The 16,568-nt window shown below is 45.1% G+C and overlaps 2 protein-coding genes across 4 annotated transcripts; one reads left to right on the plus strand and one right to left on the minus strand.

Annotated features, from left to right (window-relative positions):
* Positions 1-1,083: 1,083 nt before the first annotated feature.
* Positions 1,084-5,940, minus strand: rwdd (RWD domain containing 4; the record flags this gene model as incomplete). Its single annotated transcript, XM_083640190.1, has 7 exons — positions 5,795-5,940; positions 5,109-5,189; positions 4,232-4,341; positions 2,895-3,045; positions 2,484-2,592; positions 2,152-2,201; positions 1,084-1,176 (listed from the first exon to the last, which is right to left on the minus strand). Exons 1-7 carry the CDS (start codon positions 5,816-5,818, stop codon positions 1,084-1,086), a joined length of 618 nt encoding a protein of 205 aa, XP_083496316.1. The 5' UTR covers positions 5,819-5,940.
* A 652-nt stretch (positions 5,941-6,592) lies between these two features.
* On the plus strand, positions 6,593-16,334 carry taf6l (TAF6-like RNA polymerase II, p300/CBP-associated factor (PCAF)-associated factor). 3 transcript variants are annotated; one of them, XM_083639894.1, is made up of 13 exons: positions 6,593-6,692; positions 7,649-7,836; positions 8,277-8,363; positions 9,741-9,891; positions 10,058-10,108; positions 10,783-10,877; positions 11,044-11,118; positions 11,212-11,432; positions 12,037-12,169; positions 12,277-12,405; positions 13,698-14,005; positions 14,777-14,962; positions 15,494-16,334. In XM_083639894.1, the coding sequence occupies exons 2-13, from the start codon at positions 7,690-7,692 to the stop codon at positions 15,840-15,842; spliced, it is 1,932 nt and encodes a 643-aa protein (XP_083496020.1). In that variant the 5' UTR covers positions 6,593-6,692; positions 7,649-7,689; the 3' UTR covers positions 15,843-16,334. The 3 variants fall into 3 exon arrangements, with proteins under 3 accessions (XP_083496020.1, XP_083496021.1, XP_083496022.1); XM_083639895.1 differs by having other exon boundaries at positions 6,604-6,692; positions 7,669-7,836; XM_083639896.1 differs by lacking the exons at positions 6,593-6,692; positions 7,649-7,836; positions 8,277-8,363; positions 9,741-9,891 and adding an exon at positions 9,937-9,947.
* Positions 16,335-16,568: the final 234 nt, after the last annotated feature.

The following is a 16,568-nucleotide window of genomic DNA, read 5'->3' on the forward strand; positions in this document are numbered from 1 at the left end:
ATGGGGTGAGGTTTCTTGACCCGTACTCACTGTCAGGATGCGTCTTAGGATCCAAACATCACCAAAGTTGCAGACATCGTCATATTCCTAGTGGGAATGTCCAGCGACTCTATACGCATACGGCACAAGACGTCTTTTTCCTGTATTCCGGGGATCTCTCTCGTTTCGGCTTGAGTTCCGCAGAGTTTTGGATATCGCGATGCATGCGCAACTAACCCTGTGATGTCCACCATAAAAGGGTCTATACTTCTTAGTATTCACAGGAATCAAGAGGTCTTTGTCTTAGATTCCAAACAAATTGCACACATATTGAGTAATTCACATCATCAGACAAGTTACAAGCAGTAGACCAAATCTCTCATTTTTTTATTATATATAAAAATCTAAAGCATCTGGGTTGGTAGGGAAGAGCAGACATGTGTCAAAGTCAGAAGAAAAAGGGGTGAAAAGAACATTTCATGTTGGCGTGTTATTAAAATGTGGTCTGCTTTCACAAAGCCTCGGTGGGCGTTACCGTGGTTACCCTGTGTGGGGGGAGGACACTCGATACTTTGACACGTCCGTTTCCGATCGCGGTCCTGTGTTGTTTACGGCCGTGCTGCTCGGCAACCGGACCCAATCTCAGAGAGACTTTGAAACGGCGTGTAAGTCTACCTCGCGTCGGTTGAGAAAAGGAGGAAAAAAAAACGCTGGAAACCCGAGAGCTAAACTGAACAAAACACGGGTGATGCGGTTTTAAACGTCTCACCGAGGCTGCTTACACGACACGGAAAACCACTAAAACAACAGCAGCCTTGCTTTTGTCAAGCTCAAAAGCACAATGTCAAGTCCACATTACAGACTCTCCGGGAAGACATTTAAAACATCTAGCTGGAATGCTGTGTCCAGAGCTAATGACGGTGTCCGGCTTTAGGTCTAAAGGGTGGAAGCGGCCACCTTGAGTGTAACAGGTTGGATCTGAAGCCATCTTGAAGTGTAACAGGTTGGGACCTGAAGGCATCTGGACAGGGGCAGCAGCATCAGGAGACTTCATTGCGCTTCCTTGTTGGCCTAGTCCTCTTCTTTTCCTCCTGTTTTGCTCAGCTAAAATGGCAGGAGGAGAGACAGCAAATTAGACGTACTTTGTGTTGAGGGTGATTTTGATGAATTTTGCTTCAGGAGGTTTTCACTTACGTGCTGGAAGATTGTGAAGCATCGATGACAAGTGGGAAAGAGAAAAAAAACAGTTAATGAGAAAGATCCTTGAAGCGTTACTATGGATCCCACTGGAGTTGTGGGCAGAACATGCCCTGCGCCTGCCTACACAGCATTCAAGCGCCGGGATTGGCCTGGAGCAAGCCAATATGCCCCAGGAGATAATGCCTCCTATTCAGGGAAATATACATGCTAGATTATTTTAGACAGGAACAGGCTAGTGTAATTAAAATAACAGGTTATATGACATGACACGTACACCACCACCTTGCCTCAAATAGGCTATCGGATTGAGGCGAGGTGAAAATACCTGGTGTGCTACTCAGAACAGTCTGCATGGGCGCCTGCCTGCCTGGCCAATCCTGACGCTTGAATGCTGCGTAGGGCGTGTTCTGCCGGCCACAACTCAACAAGTTGGGATCCATAATGACGCATCATTGAAGGCTCATTTTTAAAGGAACACTCCGCCCATTTTCAACCAGCTTTGTATCATTAGAACATCAGTAGTATATCAGAAAACTGTAAACGGTTTTGAAGTCTGTCATTTAATTTGACAGTTATTGAGTGTTAAAGTGTGGACCAGTGACATCACTGGTCCACACTAACTTAAATTAATAACTCATTAACTCAAATCAACTCTCAATAACTGTCAAACATTCTGTCATTCATCTAGTTTGACAGTTATTGAGAGTTGATTTGAGTTAATGAGTTATTAATTTGAGTTAGTGTGGACCAGCGATGTCACTGGTCCACACTTTAACACTCAATAACTGTCAAATTAAATGACAGACTTCAAAACAGTTTACAGTTTTCTGATATACTACTGATGTTCTAATGATACAAAGCTGGTTGAAAATGGGCGGAGTGTTCCTTTAAGACATGATTAAGACATGATTAAGGGTGCCATCTTCTGGAGGGCAGGGGAACTACAGTAGCTCAAGAGTAAAAGTCACCTACTTTGATAACGTCAACCCAGTCCCAACCTCTTGGCAGATCCCCCTTGTTATCTGAAAGCACAGATTATCATCACATGCACCGTATTCATCAGGGACGTGCAGGCTTCTGAATGGAAGTCATTCTGAGGCCTTCTTAATGCTGCTTGGGATTGATTTATAGACCCAATTTTTGTGGGCGCGCGCACACTCACACACACACACACACACACACACACACAATTTCGTGCTGGTTATTCGTTGTTATTGTTGGTGTGCAACAGCCTTTACTGAATGGATTTAACATATTTTAATACTTTAAGGCCTCAAATTGATGAAGGATAGCCCAACATGTACCTGTTCTGTTGGTGATCCTCCTCTTCTGTGATTTAGTCAGCTGCTCTTTCTTCTCCCTCTTCTTGCCAGTTAAGGCGTTAGTGGTTAAGTCATTGATGGATGTCAACGTCTGCCAAAACAAAGAGGCACAAATCTGCATTGAGAAGCACGGAGGACAGAGACACTTTCTGTGTGGGTGCAGACAGAGGCATGTGTTTAGTCCATTATGTGACCTGTTCTATCATTTCCAGTCACAAAAAGGGAAAAGGGAGCATTTAAGCTTTCTGATGATATCAAAATGATCTTTGTACTCCAGAGTACAAGTAGTAGAGAGATTGAGAGAGATGCCTTTATGTCTTGACTATTTCCAAAACTATGTTTTTGAGGAAAAACAGCCTCAAACTTTGAGTCTTTGTTCTGAGAGCCACCTACCACAGCAGTCACTACAGGCTGGTGGTTCTCCATCAGGCTCTCCAGGTTCTCTTTGGCCCAGTCGAACAGGGTGTACATCATGGCCCCGCCCAGGTTGGCTTCCGCCTGCTCCCCCAGCCTGGACATGATCAGCTTCTTGGTCCCGGGGGCACTGGGGTCAACACACAGGAGAGACTAACTCAGGGGTCACTGGGGTCAACACACAGGACAGACTAACTCAGGGGTGTCAAAACACACGGCCCGGGGGCCAGGACCGGCCCGCCAGAGGGCCGGTTCATGGTAAAGGTCCCATCTTGTGTAAAACAAGATTTCAACTTCTCTTCAACTTCAACTCTTTTATAATCAACTTCTTTGATTAGAAAGGACTTGGGCGTGCTATATACACATCATGGAAGTCTCAAAACACATGGTCCCCAGAATAAGCCACACCAGCCATGTAAGGAAAAAGTGCCTCCAAACGAGCGGTTTTGACTTCCGTGATCTTGTGACATCACAAAGTACAGTCATTTAATTTGCCCGCTTACAGCGCCGCACCGCCAACTGAATGTGGGAGACCAAACCTTGTTGTCTGTAGCATGTAGCTGTAGCATAGCTGTAGCCTAGCTATAGCAAAGCTGTGTAGAATAGAAACATTTACAGAAAACAATCAACTGCACCAAAGATGGATCTATTCCAACAGATCATCTTATCTTATCGAAACCGTGCATAATTAATGATGGTAAAATGATAAATGGCCTGCATTTATATAGCGCTTTTATCCAAAGCGCTTTACAGTCAGTAGGTACATTCACCCATTCACACACCAATGGCGGCAGGTTACCACGCAGGACCCTGCTGGCATACCAACGGGAGCAATTTGGGGTTCAGTGTCTTGCCCAAGGACACTTCGACATGCAGACTGGAGGAGCCGGGAATCGAACCACCGACCTCTTTTATCCAAAGCGATTAGTGGACGACCCGCTCTACCTCCTGAGCTACAGCCGCCCCATGATGTGGGGAGAGACAGCTCACAAAGAGAAGTCCCACATAGAGGCTGGATTTGAGTGTTTGTTTTTTGCAACAGAATTCATAACCTTTTGTTTTAAAGAGCCACGAGACATGTGGTATACTAAAATAGCATGATATGCGACCTTTAAGTAAAAAAATAAATACATCTATTCTTGCACAAAATACATAAATTCACGCACTTTCTATGGCCCATGTATAAGTATGCATATTTTCAAAAACTTTCAAGACCTTGACGCCCACCCTCCCCTCAAATTCACAAACTTTCAATGATTTCAAGGACCCATGGGGACTCTGTAGCAGGATGTCATTCTACAAGATGTCTTACTTACATCCTGTTGTTGAAGAAAGCGTCTAGGGATATCTGTGGGGCTGTTTCAGGATAGCTGTCTGGCCATGTGACATCCAGGATGAATGCTTTGGTGTCCTCGAGTTCTCCTATCTGGAAAATTACATTGAAATGGGAGTTAAAGGGACAGCTCACCCTAAAATCCAAAATACATAAAGAGTTAATTTGCAGGTAAACGCCATTCTTAAAATGAACAAACAACATCTGTTTGATACTCCCTGGAGTGCACATAGAAAACATTATTGAGGCGATTTATGTGAAAATTATCAGATGAATATGTTTTAGTTATGATTGATAATGGCAATTTCCCCAAAATAAATAAATTACAGTATCAATACATCAATATATAAAATAAAATGATAAAAAATCCAAACGGAGATACCTGTTTTTGCAAATGAACTCTTCACCCTCTCACCTGTAGTGCTATTTATCCATCTATATCGTTTTGTGTTAGTTGCCTGAGTTTTGGAGGTATCGGCCGCAGAGTTTCTGCCTTCTCTCCAATACAGTGGAACTGGATGGCACTCGGCTTGTGGTGCTCAAAGTGCCAAAGAAATACATTTGAAAAACTCAACAGCAATGTCTCTTTCCAGAAATCATGACCCCGTTACTCAAGATAATCCCCAGACCTGTTATGAGCAGTTTCATGGAGGAACTATTTTCTTTTGACCAAACTATAACCGCTAGTTCCTAGATGAGACTAGTAGTTCTCATCTAGATACTTGGACGGAAAACCAATATGTCCCAATAGTTTGTATATGTATATATATATTGTATATCGTTTGTATTATATACAAACTATTATATACCTTTATAGGCAAGGCCACAAGCCACATCCAACGTGTCTGACTTATACTCACTCTAAACTGAAAGGAGACTGGACTGATCTCCTTGAAACACTCATCCCCCTCATAGATAGAGCGAAGAGCTTCCAGCTCCATCTGATCAGCAGATAACAGAAGGAGAAACAGGAGACAGGTGGTTAGTGCCAAAATAGAGCTTTTTGTAAAAGTAGGCAACAAGATGAATATCAGCTTGCCCTGACGTTTCCATCTGTCAACGGATACATTTGTACCAAACTCCATTGAAAAATCTGGAAAAATTAAGTGGCCTTTGTCACTGTGTATTGGCACACGCTATTAGCTACATATTACACTCAAGACCTAATATGAATAGCGAGGTGCCATTCTTCAATATGGCATAGATATAATCCACCTGGTGCCATCGATTAAAAGAAAAGAAAAGAAAATGTTCTTAGAAATGGATCACGCCACCCACCACTGTGTATTGTGGAGGAGAATGAGTTGACTGGGTGAAAGCGATGATTGCTGGGTGTCTGCCGAATTGATATGTTGATCCTAAATGTTCAGTAAACATCTTGAGACAAACGGAGGGTCTAAATCACAAGTATCTGAAATTATGTCTAGTTCCTCATCATCATCCCTCGCGTGTGTGTGTGTGTGTGTGTGTGTGTGTGTGTGTGTGTGTGTGTGTGTGTGTGTGTGTGTGTGTGTGTGTGTGTGTGTGCGTGCGTGCCTGCGTGTACCTCTTGATCCTCGTTGGCTGTCATGGTTTTCTGTCAGGAGATATTCTTCCTGCTTTCGTTTAAAAGGTTAATGATAATGTCAGAGTTAACAGCCAAATTCCTATCTTTAAAACTTTAGCTGGCTCACCCTGTGCCACCATGATAATATCCGCATGCGCATGCGCAATCTATGTGAACTCTGACCCCTGTGGATCTTCTTTTTCCTTGGTGTTTAACGGCAGCTTGCTTAGAGGCTTGGAGTTGCATTACTGCCATCTTCTGGACTGAGTTAGTAAACTCCTACAGTACAATTGATTTGTGGGGGCAGTAACCTCGCGTCACCAGGCTCTTCTCGGCGAGAAAGAGCCTGGCTCCCGCCCACAATTGATTTTGTCACCCTACTGGTTCCCGCCTAGAGCCCGCCCTAGACCGGATGGCAGCGTTTCTAGCTCGTCAACTTTCACGTTAACTTGACAATTTGACCCAAGTATCAGAATCCTCTTTCACCGTTTTGACCGGTGTGTCAGGCGGTGGTGGCGGAGATGCCATATTGCATAAACGTTTTGTTTTATGTAACGCTAGCTTTGTTTTGATCAGACTCTAGTTTAGGTAACATCACCGCGTCAACTAACGGCAACAAAGACGTTGTTAGGCGCATTGCCATCCGGTGTTAATTCTGGGTCCGGGGTTTACGCCCCCATGACAAAAAGCGGGGTGGAAGGTGCCCAGACTAGGGGGCAGTGGAGGGAAAATCCAGAAGGAGGCGGTAATGCAACATAAACAAGGATGCCAACTACCATAAAACACTACAGAAGAAGAAGAAAAAGGACACAACAACAGCAGCAGTAGCAGTAGCAGAGCAGCCACCTACGTTGATGTGTAAACTTTGTTACAGACTTATTTTCCAGCCTTCCTAGAGGTAAAGTCTATATATTGTTGCCTTCATGTGTGCTCGTGTTTAGCGTGAATACGACATCAATCCACTTGAACGCCCCCCTCATGTGGGTATTCACGACTTGGTATGTGCATCTTTCTGAAAGCTTCGAAGCTCACGACCTGTGACGTGTTTGTGACGTTTTCACAAAATGGCGGACGCCATGGCATGGTTTGATGGAAAGTCAATATAGTGACATTTGAGCTGTATAGAGCTTTTCATAGTAATTTTATTAGCGTTATGTCAGAGGAACATGGTGATATTCTACAACAGTCTCATCTTGTTTCCTCTGTCATTATGCCTTTGCATGTCCTGCATTAACGTAGCTACGTTAATAATTAAATAGTAGTCAGATTGTCTGAGCTGCTGCTCGTTTGGCCTGGCCACTGTGGATGGCCAGTTGGATTGAATAGCTGCTGTATGCCCTAGGGCTGGGCGATAAATGTCAATTTGTTTCTTGTCTTATTCAGTGGCTCATTTTGCCTGGTAAATATAATAAATTACATAACTTTATTGCTACATTTTTCTGTCCCCTGTGACTATTCATGACCGTCTCACCCAGCCCCCTTCCCCTGCTCCCTTCCTACCTCTCTCCCTCCCTCCCTCCCTCCCCACCTCCCTCCCTCCCCACCTCCTCCCTTTCCCTGCTCTCTCCTCCCCCACTTTCCCTCCCCCTTTCTCCCCTTCTCTGTCTCTCTATATGATTATTCAATCATGTTGTTGTTATTATTACTGTAATTGTTATTGTTGTGTCAGCTAGATTTAGCTAGGTTAGACATATTCTCTGTGAAGTCCTCTGAGACATCCTTGTGAAATAGGGCTATACAAATAAACTTGACTTGACTTGTTCAATGACAGCTCATTGTGAATTGTTTTGCATCCATTGGGACAGGGGTGTGATCTAAAAGAGTTAAAACTTTAAAATTCATGTTTTATTTCAGCTTTTCATTTTAAATTTAAGCGGGAGGTGGCCTGGCGTGTCATGGCGGAGCGGGAGGAGCGCCGCTTCGCCGAGGTCCCCCGGGAGTCCGTCAGACTCATGGCCGAGAGCGCAGGCGTGGAGCTGGGAGATGACGTGGCCGCCCTGCTGGCTGAAGACGTGTGTTACCGCCTCAGGGAAGCTACACAGGTCAGCTGCCTGCCTGGCTGGGAGGGTGAAATATTACATTTGTAAAGGTCCAGTGCAACGAGAATTACGTTTCCAAAACTCATTGTTCAACAAAGGACATGTTAACTTAAAGGTACCCAATAGAAATTTAGCATCAGTCTAAGTCCTGGTGTAAATTATGTCAAATATACTCGGTTTGTGATAGATGCTCTGATTGGGCAAGCTAGCACACAAGCATACAACTAGATGCATCTGTTAGTGTTTAGGACAGAGGTTTTCAAAGTGGAAGGCGGCCTCCCCAGGGGGGCTCAAAGCAGTTTCAGGGGAGGCTCAGTGAATGAGTGTCTCCACTCTAGACGTGCAACTGTCTCCAGACGAAAATGTGCACTGTAAGCTATTCCTAATGTAGACATTGTGTAATTGTTGATGGTGAACTGTATGTGTGTGTTGTGAACCCACAGAGCAGTTCTCAGTTCATGAGGCATGCAAAGCGCAGGAAGCTGACAGTGGAGGACTTCAACCGAGCTCTGCGCTGGAGCAACGTGGAGGTGAGACACCTTCTAATCGTGCGTTCCTTTATCGCAAAATAACTGGGATGTGGAGGCTAAATTATGTCACATCCGTTTTGTTAGCGTTCCATTTGCATAAAACTTGAGCTGGGAAGTTCACTGTTCACTGGTCAGATCCAGTCGCTAGATTGTTAGCAATAACAGTTGATAACATGGCATTTCGCGGCATTTTGTGCATACAAACACTGCAGCCTCATGTCCACACAGATAGAAGTTAGGCAGTGCTGTGTGTACAGCTGATTTAATGAGACACAAACAAAACAGAAGTGCTAAACAACATTACTACGATTATAACTAATGTTGTTGCACGGTGCAGCCATCTTGGATTTTTGAGGTCGGGGCTGCTGAGGCTCCTACGAGTTTGGAATGGGAAATACCAGCTCTGGTGACGTCACCGTCCCAGCTCAATACCTTTGAAGTCGTAAGATTACCAGTTCCCAGTTATAAAGGAATGCACAATAGTACACACCTCTGTCCACTGTCTGTCTTGTGGGGTAAGGCACCTTCTGTTGTCGAATGGAATTTAAACGTCACCTTCTAATAGACCTCTGTCCACTGTCTGTCACCTGAAGAAACAGAAGAAGGGGGTGACATCTCGTTAGGGATGAGACAATACATCGCAATTCAATATATCACCAAACAAAAATGTGACGATAACTATTGTGGGGCAGAAAGAGTAATCCAGGGTTCCCCACAGTCATGGAAAACCCGGAAAAGTCATGGAATTTCAAAATCTTGTTTTCCAGGCCTGGAAAAGTCATGGAGTTAGTAAAATCCTTGAAACTTTTGGAAAAGTCATGGAATTTTATTGTGTATCATGAAATTGTTAGAGTAATCTTCCGTGGATAACCTTCCACGTAATGTAACATGACGGCAAATTTATTCACTGTTGCTGTTGACGTAACATAGTTCTAATGTGTCAATTTTAGGGCTTCTTGTATTTTAGATTAATATTTTTATGGAAGAATCCAGTTTTATTTCAATAGCTTCCATGTATTGTGATGCACAGCAGTGACTGTAAAGCACTAAAATCCAATATAAAGAGGTGTGTCCTATTTGTCCAGTGTAGTAATAACTGGTATTGATTTCAGAGTCACTGCTTCACATTACATGGAAAATTCTATTATGGATCCTTGAATTTTCAATGAAAAATCCTGGAAAAGTTTTGAAATGTTATCCATGTGTGGGAACGCTGTGAATCACGATATTAGCTGCATTTTTATTCTGCTATAGTGATCACAAAGGAGATAGCTTGCCCATCGCAGTTTCACAAGCTCTCCATCCTACAGGCACTTTGTAATGACTCGCCTGGCGTTTCTGCCTTGACCCGTGTCTGCGTCCACCTTGTGTCCTCAGGCCGTGTGTGGCTACGGGGCTCCAGACGCCCTGCCCTTCCGCTCAGCTAAAGAAGGCGAGCTGTTCTTCATGGAGGAGCGGGACATCAACCTGGTGGAGTTGGCTCTGGCCACCAACATTCCCAAAGGCTGTGCTGAGACCATGGTGCGAGGTATTCATTCATTCATTTCTTCATTCTAAGTCTTTGAGTTGAGACCATGGTGCGAGGTACGAGCCCACGGTCAAGTCTCTCTGCTGCTGCTGTACACTCTTTACGTTTTTGAGTTGGGGAGTGGGAAGTAGCTATTGTTGATGGCTCTGTTTTCCTCTCCTCTCAGTGAACGTGTGCTACCTGGATGGAAAAGGCAACCTGGAGCCTCAAGGGACAGGCAAGACTCCACCACACTATGGTTAACAGTGACTACGCTTACAGCAAGACCCCACCACACTATGATTCAAAATCATCACAAATCTCACAATGTGGGATCAAAAACGTGACCGAAATCGCAGACAGATGCCACTTTGGCAATTTTATGTATGATGATGACTAGAAATCTTGCCCGCTACGCGCGCTCGATTCCTAGGCTCGCCCGCCCTGGAGCTCGCTTTACATGGCACTGTCTTAGTCAGTTCATGAAGTCATTCATGTGAAGTCATTCATTTAGTTTGACAGTTATTGAGAGTTCATTTAAGTGAAGTTGTGGACCAGTGATGTCATTTGTGCATGAATGACATCAGTTGTCCACAACCTAACTCAATAACTCTCAAACTAAATGAATGCCTGCAAAACTGTTTACAGTTTTTGGATATACTACTAATTTGGTAATGATATAAAACTGTGACGTCACTCAACCGTGACATTTCCAGCTCCCAGTTTAAATGGAATGCCGCATAATGTTCAGGAGGAGGCAATGGGGCTTATGGGAAATGTGGTCTTCATTTGACAAAACACTAGCACCAATAATACTGTACCTCTGGTGTGGGTACAATTGATTGGACAGTTATATATTGATGTTAAAGCCGTTTCAGAAGTTCCTAGATCGGCCTCTTCTGTCCACCACAGTTCCCAGTGCGGTGCAGTCCCTGTCGGACGACCTCCTGAAGTACTACCAGCAGATCACCCGGGCCATCCTGGGAGAAGACCCGCACCTCATGAAGGTAAACCCCGACCCACTGGAGGAAACGGGGCGAGACGCTGTGTCCCTCTGAAAGTGTCACACGTCTTCACATTTCTTCAGGGATGCAAACAACTCTCTCTTTGGCAAATATCTCTCTCTTTTCACCATACGTGTGTTTGCATCCCTGTTTCTCTCATTGGTTTCAGGTGGCTTTGCTGGACCTCCAGTCCAACTCCAAGATGGCTGCTCTGCTGCCGTACTTTGTTTATGTCATCAGTGGGGTAGGTTTGACTCCCAAGGTCCATGATCATATCCCATAGATGTTAACCTGCACCATGCTCTTTAACATGGAGCGTCTGGGCTCTCCCCTCCAGGTGAAATCTGTGAGTCACGACCTGGAGCAGCTCAACCGGCTGCTGCACATGGTGAAGAGCCTGGTGCAGAACCCCTACCTGTACCTGGGCTCGTACGTGCGCTCCCTGGTGGCCAGCGTCATGTACTGCATCCTGGAGCCGCTGGCCGCCTCCATCAACCCCCTCAACGACCACTGGACCCTCAGGGACTACGCTGCCCTGCTCCTCAGCCACATCTTCTGGTCAGCTCACCTCACATCCTGGCACAGACACGGAGCTTCCATAGTGTCTTATCAGACTGGCTACTTGACTCAAGATAATATCTATAGACCTTGTTGTAGGAACTATTTTCTTTCGACCAAACTAATCCCACTAGCTGCTAGCTAGCTGCAGTCTCATGTAGGAACTATCTAGCAGCTAGCGGGAGTAGTTTGGTTGAAAGAAATAGTTCCTACATGGAACTGCTCACAACAAGGTCTGTGGATTATCTTGAGTAACCAAGTTAGAGCTGCACGATTATGGTCAAAATGATAATCATGATTATTTTTGATCCATAGGGCCAATATCTCCAAAAGCCAGGCAACTAACACAAAACGATCTAGATGGATAAATAGCATTACAGTTGAGAGGAAAAATGTGTATTTTGGATTTTAGGATGAGCTGTCCCTTTAATAAACCGTAGCTAAATTAAGTCATTGGTTTAGAAAATATCAGCTTTTACTGCCTGGGCAGTGGGTACAGGTGCATGTATATTTTAGAAGCTCTGAACGATAAACTACAGGTAATAGTTTTGTTTTCCCCAAAGGCATTTCGGAGCAAACTTCTTCAATGTGTTTGTTTTTGCAGGACTCACGGGGACCTGGTGAGCGGTCTGTACCACCAGATCCTGCTGTCGCTCCAGAAGGTTCTGTCAGACCCGGTCCGCCCGCTCTGCTCCCACTACGGAGCCGTGGTGGGGCTGCATGCTCTGGGCTGGAAGGTGTGTAGGACCCCGTGAATGTGTTCCAGCATTAATTACACCGATTGGCCTAATGGTGGCGCTATAATTAAATAGATATCCACACCTCCCTCTGTGTGTGTTTTTAGGCTGTTGAGAGAGTGCTGTATCCACACCTCCCTGCCTACTGGGCCAACCTGCAGGCGGTGTTGGACGACTACTCTGTTTCCAACGCCCAGGTCAAAGCCGACGGACACAAGGTCTATGGAGCCATCCTGGTCAGTACTGCTCAATACTACTACCCCCCCCCCCGACCGACAACTGACGCTCATTAACCGATCATTAACCAAAAGACATGTATGTTAGGGTTAATACTCCTGTCAGTGCCCCTGACCAAGGCACTGGCAATCGAGCTGGAGTTGGTCCCCGGGCGCTGCACTGCGGTTGCTCACTGCTCCTACTGTAGTTCTAGGAAGGTTCCTTAGGAACCTTCCTAGGAATCCTAGTAGAGGATGGGTCAAATGCAGAGGATGGGTTTCCCATGGCGATAAATAAAGGATAACTTAACTAAAATTAAAGATTAAAATGTACTATTTATAGCCCAATGCATTCACCTGGCTGGCAAAGTTGATGCAACACTTAAGGTCCTTACACATCAAGAGCGATGCGAATATACGGCACGAAATTGCAATGCGAGTTTTGACCCACCTGTCAATCACAGCCACAGATGTGTACAGGTCGGAAGTGAATTTCTGAAAAATCGACTGTGGTTCGAAAAAATAAACACCGCAATAACGCTCAGCAAAACGTCGCCGTTGGTATGCACGGGTGCATTGACTGATATAGGCCCGGAAAATATTATTGACGTGGAATTAATCGCACGAAAAAAACGCTCCCGATGTGTAAGGACCTTAATTCACGTTTCCCCGTGCGGTGTGTTTCAGCGGATGACAGTGTGTCGCACCAGGCTGCAGGGCGCACTGACGACGTAGGTTATATGCTCTCTGTGTGTCTGTCTGCACGTGACATGAGGAGGACAAGCGCAACAAGACCCCGCCGCTCTGCAATTAATCAATGCATAGCCTACAAATGGATCTCGCTCTGAATGTGTGCAGATCATAGATATATAGATAGATACTTTATTGATCCTTTGTAGGAAATTGATATGTCACATGCAGCTACATTCAATAGTCAGGACAACAAGAGGAGACAAAAACTGACACTGAAACATGTAACTAGGCACAATAATACCAGAAAAATAAGTTACTAAGAGTACTTAGTACTGTACTACGGCAAAAAAAATTCTAAAATGTTATCCCCTTTCTTTGTTATTGTCATCTATAGTGGTTATTTGCATAAAAACACAGTTTGATTAGGAAATTATTGTATCTTTATTTAAATTTGCTTTGATTAAAAAAAAGTAACTCAATTTGTAACTTGTGTACTACGGCAAAAAAAAAAAAAAAAAAAACGAATACAGCATTATGCTAAAATACTGAAAGTGACCGCCCACTAAGTGCAATGTAAAGTGTCTGTTATAAATAGATCGATTTCTCACTCCGTCCTGCAGGTGGCAGTGGAGCGTCTGCTGAAGATGAAGGCGTTGTCTCTGTGTCAGTCGGCAGAGGGGGGATCCAGCGGTCAGCCCGGCTGTGCAGGGGCCTCTATGGGTTACAGGGTGAGCTCCCCGGGCCTCAGCCCCCCTGCGGAGCCTCTCTCAGACGCAGCCCTGGGCATCGCCAGCCACCTCCAGGCAGGGGGCGCCGGCTGCCCCTGGGAGGAGTGGACGCCCGTGCCGCTGCCCGCCATGTACTGTGAACTCTACTCTTTCTTTGGGGACAGCCTGGCCGTCCGCTTCAGCACAGGACCTGGGCAGAGGTGGGTAGTACTCATGTACATTTACTCAGTTACATGTACTTGATTTCTTTTTACATAAATTCTACTTCTAAGAGTCATTTTTTTTACAGCATACTTTTTACTCTTACTCAAGTACATTTGTGATTAAAATATATGTAGTTTTACTCACATTACATTACATCGGGTCATTAATAGGTAGAGTAGCGAGAAGTGTGTACACGCCCCACTCTGCAAATTGAAATTTACTGGCAACTATATATATATATATATATATATATATATACAGTATATATATATATTCAAAAAAGCTGAACCAAGGCACTCTTCAAAGATTTAAAGCTTTAATATAAATTCTTAGTCCATTTGTTGGACAAATTAAAACGCCAAAATGTTTCGGCCACGCACGACCTTCATCAGGGCAGTAATGAATGTAATATATATATATATATATATAATATTGGGTGAGTCTATGAGCCTACCTATCACGCAAGTTAACAGTAATGATGGAGTTAATCCAAATCCATCTCTTAACCGAACGTTCACACCATATTCCCCAGTTAAGAAAGAGACAACAATGAACCACCGTATAACCTCACCATAATAAATTGCATCTAGTTACTCATGAAGTTACTCACTACTTGAGTATTTTTTATGAGATACTTTTTTACTCTCAAGTAATTACTTTTATGAGTACTTTTTACTTCTACTTGAGTAAATAGTCTAAAGTAACTGTAATTTTACTTGAGTACCATTTATGTTTACTCTACCCACCACGGGACCCGGGTTTGGCAGTTACCTGCCGTGCGCCCCATCCCAGCCCAGCGACCCCAGGAAAGACCCCCCCGGCCTGGCCGCCAACCCCGATACCACCCGCAAGATGCCCCAGCTGACTGCCAACCTCAACATCAGCCCCAGGCAGGACGGGAGCCCCCGCACTGAGCCCCCCCCACCCAGCCTGGCAGCTACTGGACCAGGGAGGTAAAGCAAACTCCGACGCCGGTATCAGACTTAAATGAAGGCTTTGCTGCTTTTCAACCTGCTTTGTATCGTTATAATGTTGCCAATATAAGCACATGATCAGTATTTACCTTCTCTCCACCTTTTCTGAGCCGAGAAGTCCCCGTTTGTCTGCCTGCAGTAACTCCGCCCCCGCCGGCTGGTATGAGTCATTAACGCTCGTTAAGGCTGATGATGCGATTCTCCATGGATGTGCGCATACAGAAAAATAAAAAGAAACAATCCGTAGTTGGAACAGCCACCCTCGTCTCCAAATGGCGCAAAACACGTCATCTACATTTATTATTTGGAAAATAATTAACAAATTAATTGACATGAGCATGATTAAGTCGATGATGAGTTTTCGATACACTTCGGTTAATTGCCCAGCCCTAGTAGGTGCGGACTCCAAAATGGCAGAGATCTTCCATCAGTGCCTGTGTATTGTTAACTTAAATGTTTATGGCCATATTCTTATTTCTCAAGGTCCTATGTCTTGTCTTTTTCCCACAGATCTCTGGCTCGCTCGTCCTCCTCCTCCTCCTCCTCTGTGCAGCGCTCCAGGTGGTCGTCATCCCGCTCGGGGCAGCGTTGGGCGGGTCCGTCCCGGGACGTCTTCCCCAAAGCCCGCTTCACCTCCCCTCAGCCCGGGCCCACAGCCTTCTCCTTCCTCATCGGAGGCCGGCAGATGGGCCGGCGCTGCCGAGGCCGACGCCCCTTCCAGACGGATTTCACCCCGCCTCCGCCCCTGTCCGCCGCGCCCCCCCGCGCCTACGCCCACAAACTGCCCGTCATCGGCAGGGTGGGCAAACCCGTACGACGCTGGGCCTGTTCCCATTACTCCCTTCATCTGCCCCTCTAAGAGAAGAGAGGCGTGGGCAGAAGGGAAGGGAGCGTTAGACTGCAACGGATCTGGGTTTTTGAAAGCCGATGTTGTCTATACGATAGCCCAGAGGTTTTCATAGTGGGAGGTGGCGGGTCATCAGATCATCTTCATCAGATTTGCTTTGTAAATATTTTTTTGTTAAAAGTAGCTTATTGCCTATTAATGCTTGGAGTTTACTCAATTATTTTTTTGTCTAAAATACATGTTTTAAATTTTCACTTGGACAAAAATTGGCGTATTCCCTGCAGTACCTCTGGACCCCCCCCCCCCCCCAAGGGTCACGGACCCCTAGTTGAAGACCACTGTGTTAGAGTATTTGGAGTAATACACCGAATGGACAGGTTATGGACGGATTATTTTTCTACTGAAACTGTTTTGAGACATCGCACAGCATTTACCATGGATTTGAGAATACTTGGCGTTTTGTACATAGCTGTTTTCATAGAATAAAAGTTACGCTGGCCTCAGTTTTGAAGCTTCTGTTTCATTGTGTGTAGAAAACCAGCAATGATGCGGGTGATGTAGTATTAACAAGTGTTTACTGTATGTGTGGTGGCTAGGGTGACCATATGTCCCGATTTGTGCGGGACTGTCCCGCATTTTCACGGTTTTTCACGCGTCCCGCAAATTGAGATGTTGTCCCGCATTTTGATTGGCAGGCTCCAGTTTTCACATGCGCGTTTATAAAATGTGGGTTTTATG

This window comes from Poromitra crassiceps (assembly GCF_964638095.1).
Source record: "Poromitra crassiceps genome assembly, chromosome: 7".
NCBI classification, from domain to species: Eukaryota; Metazoa; Chordata; class Actinopteri; order Beryciformes; family Melamphaidae; genus Poromitra; species Poromitra crassiceps.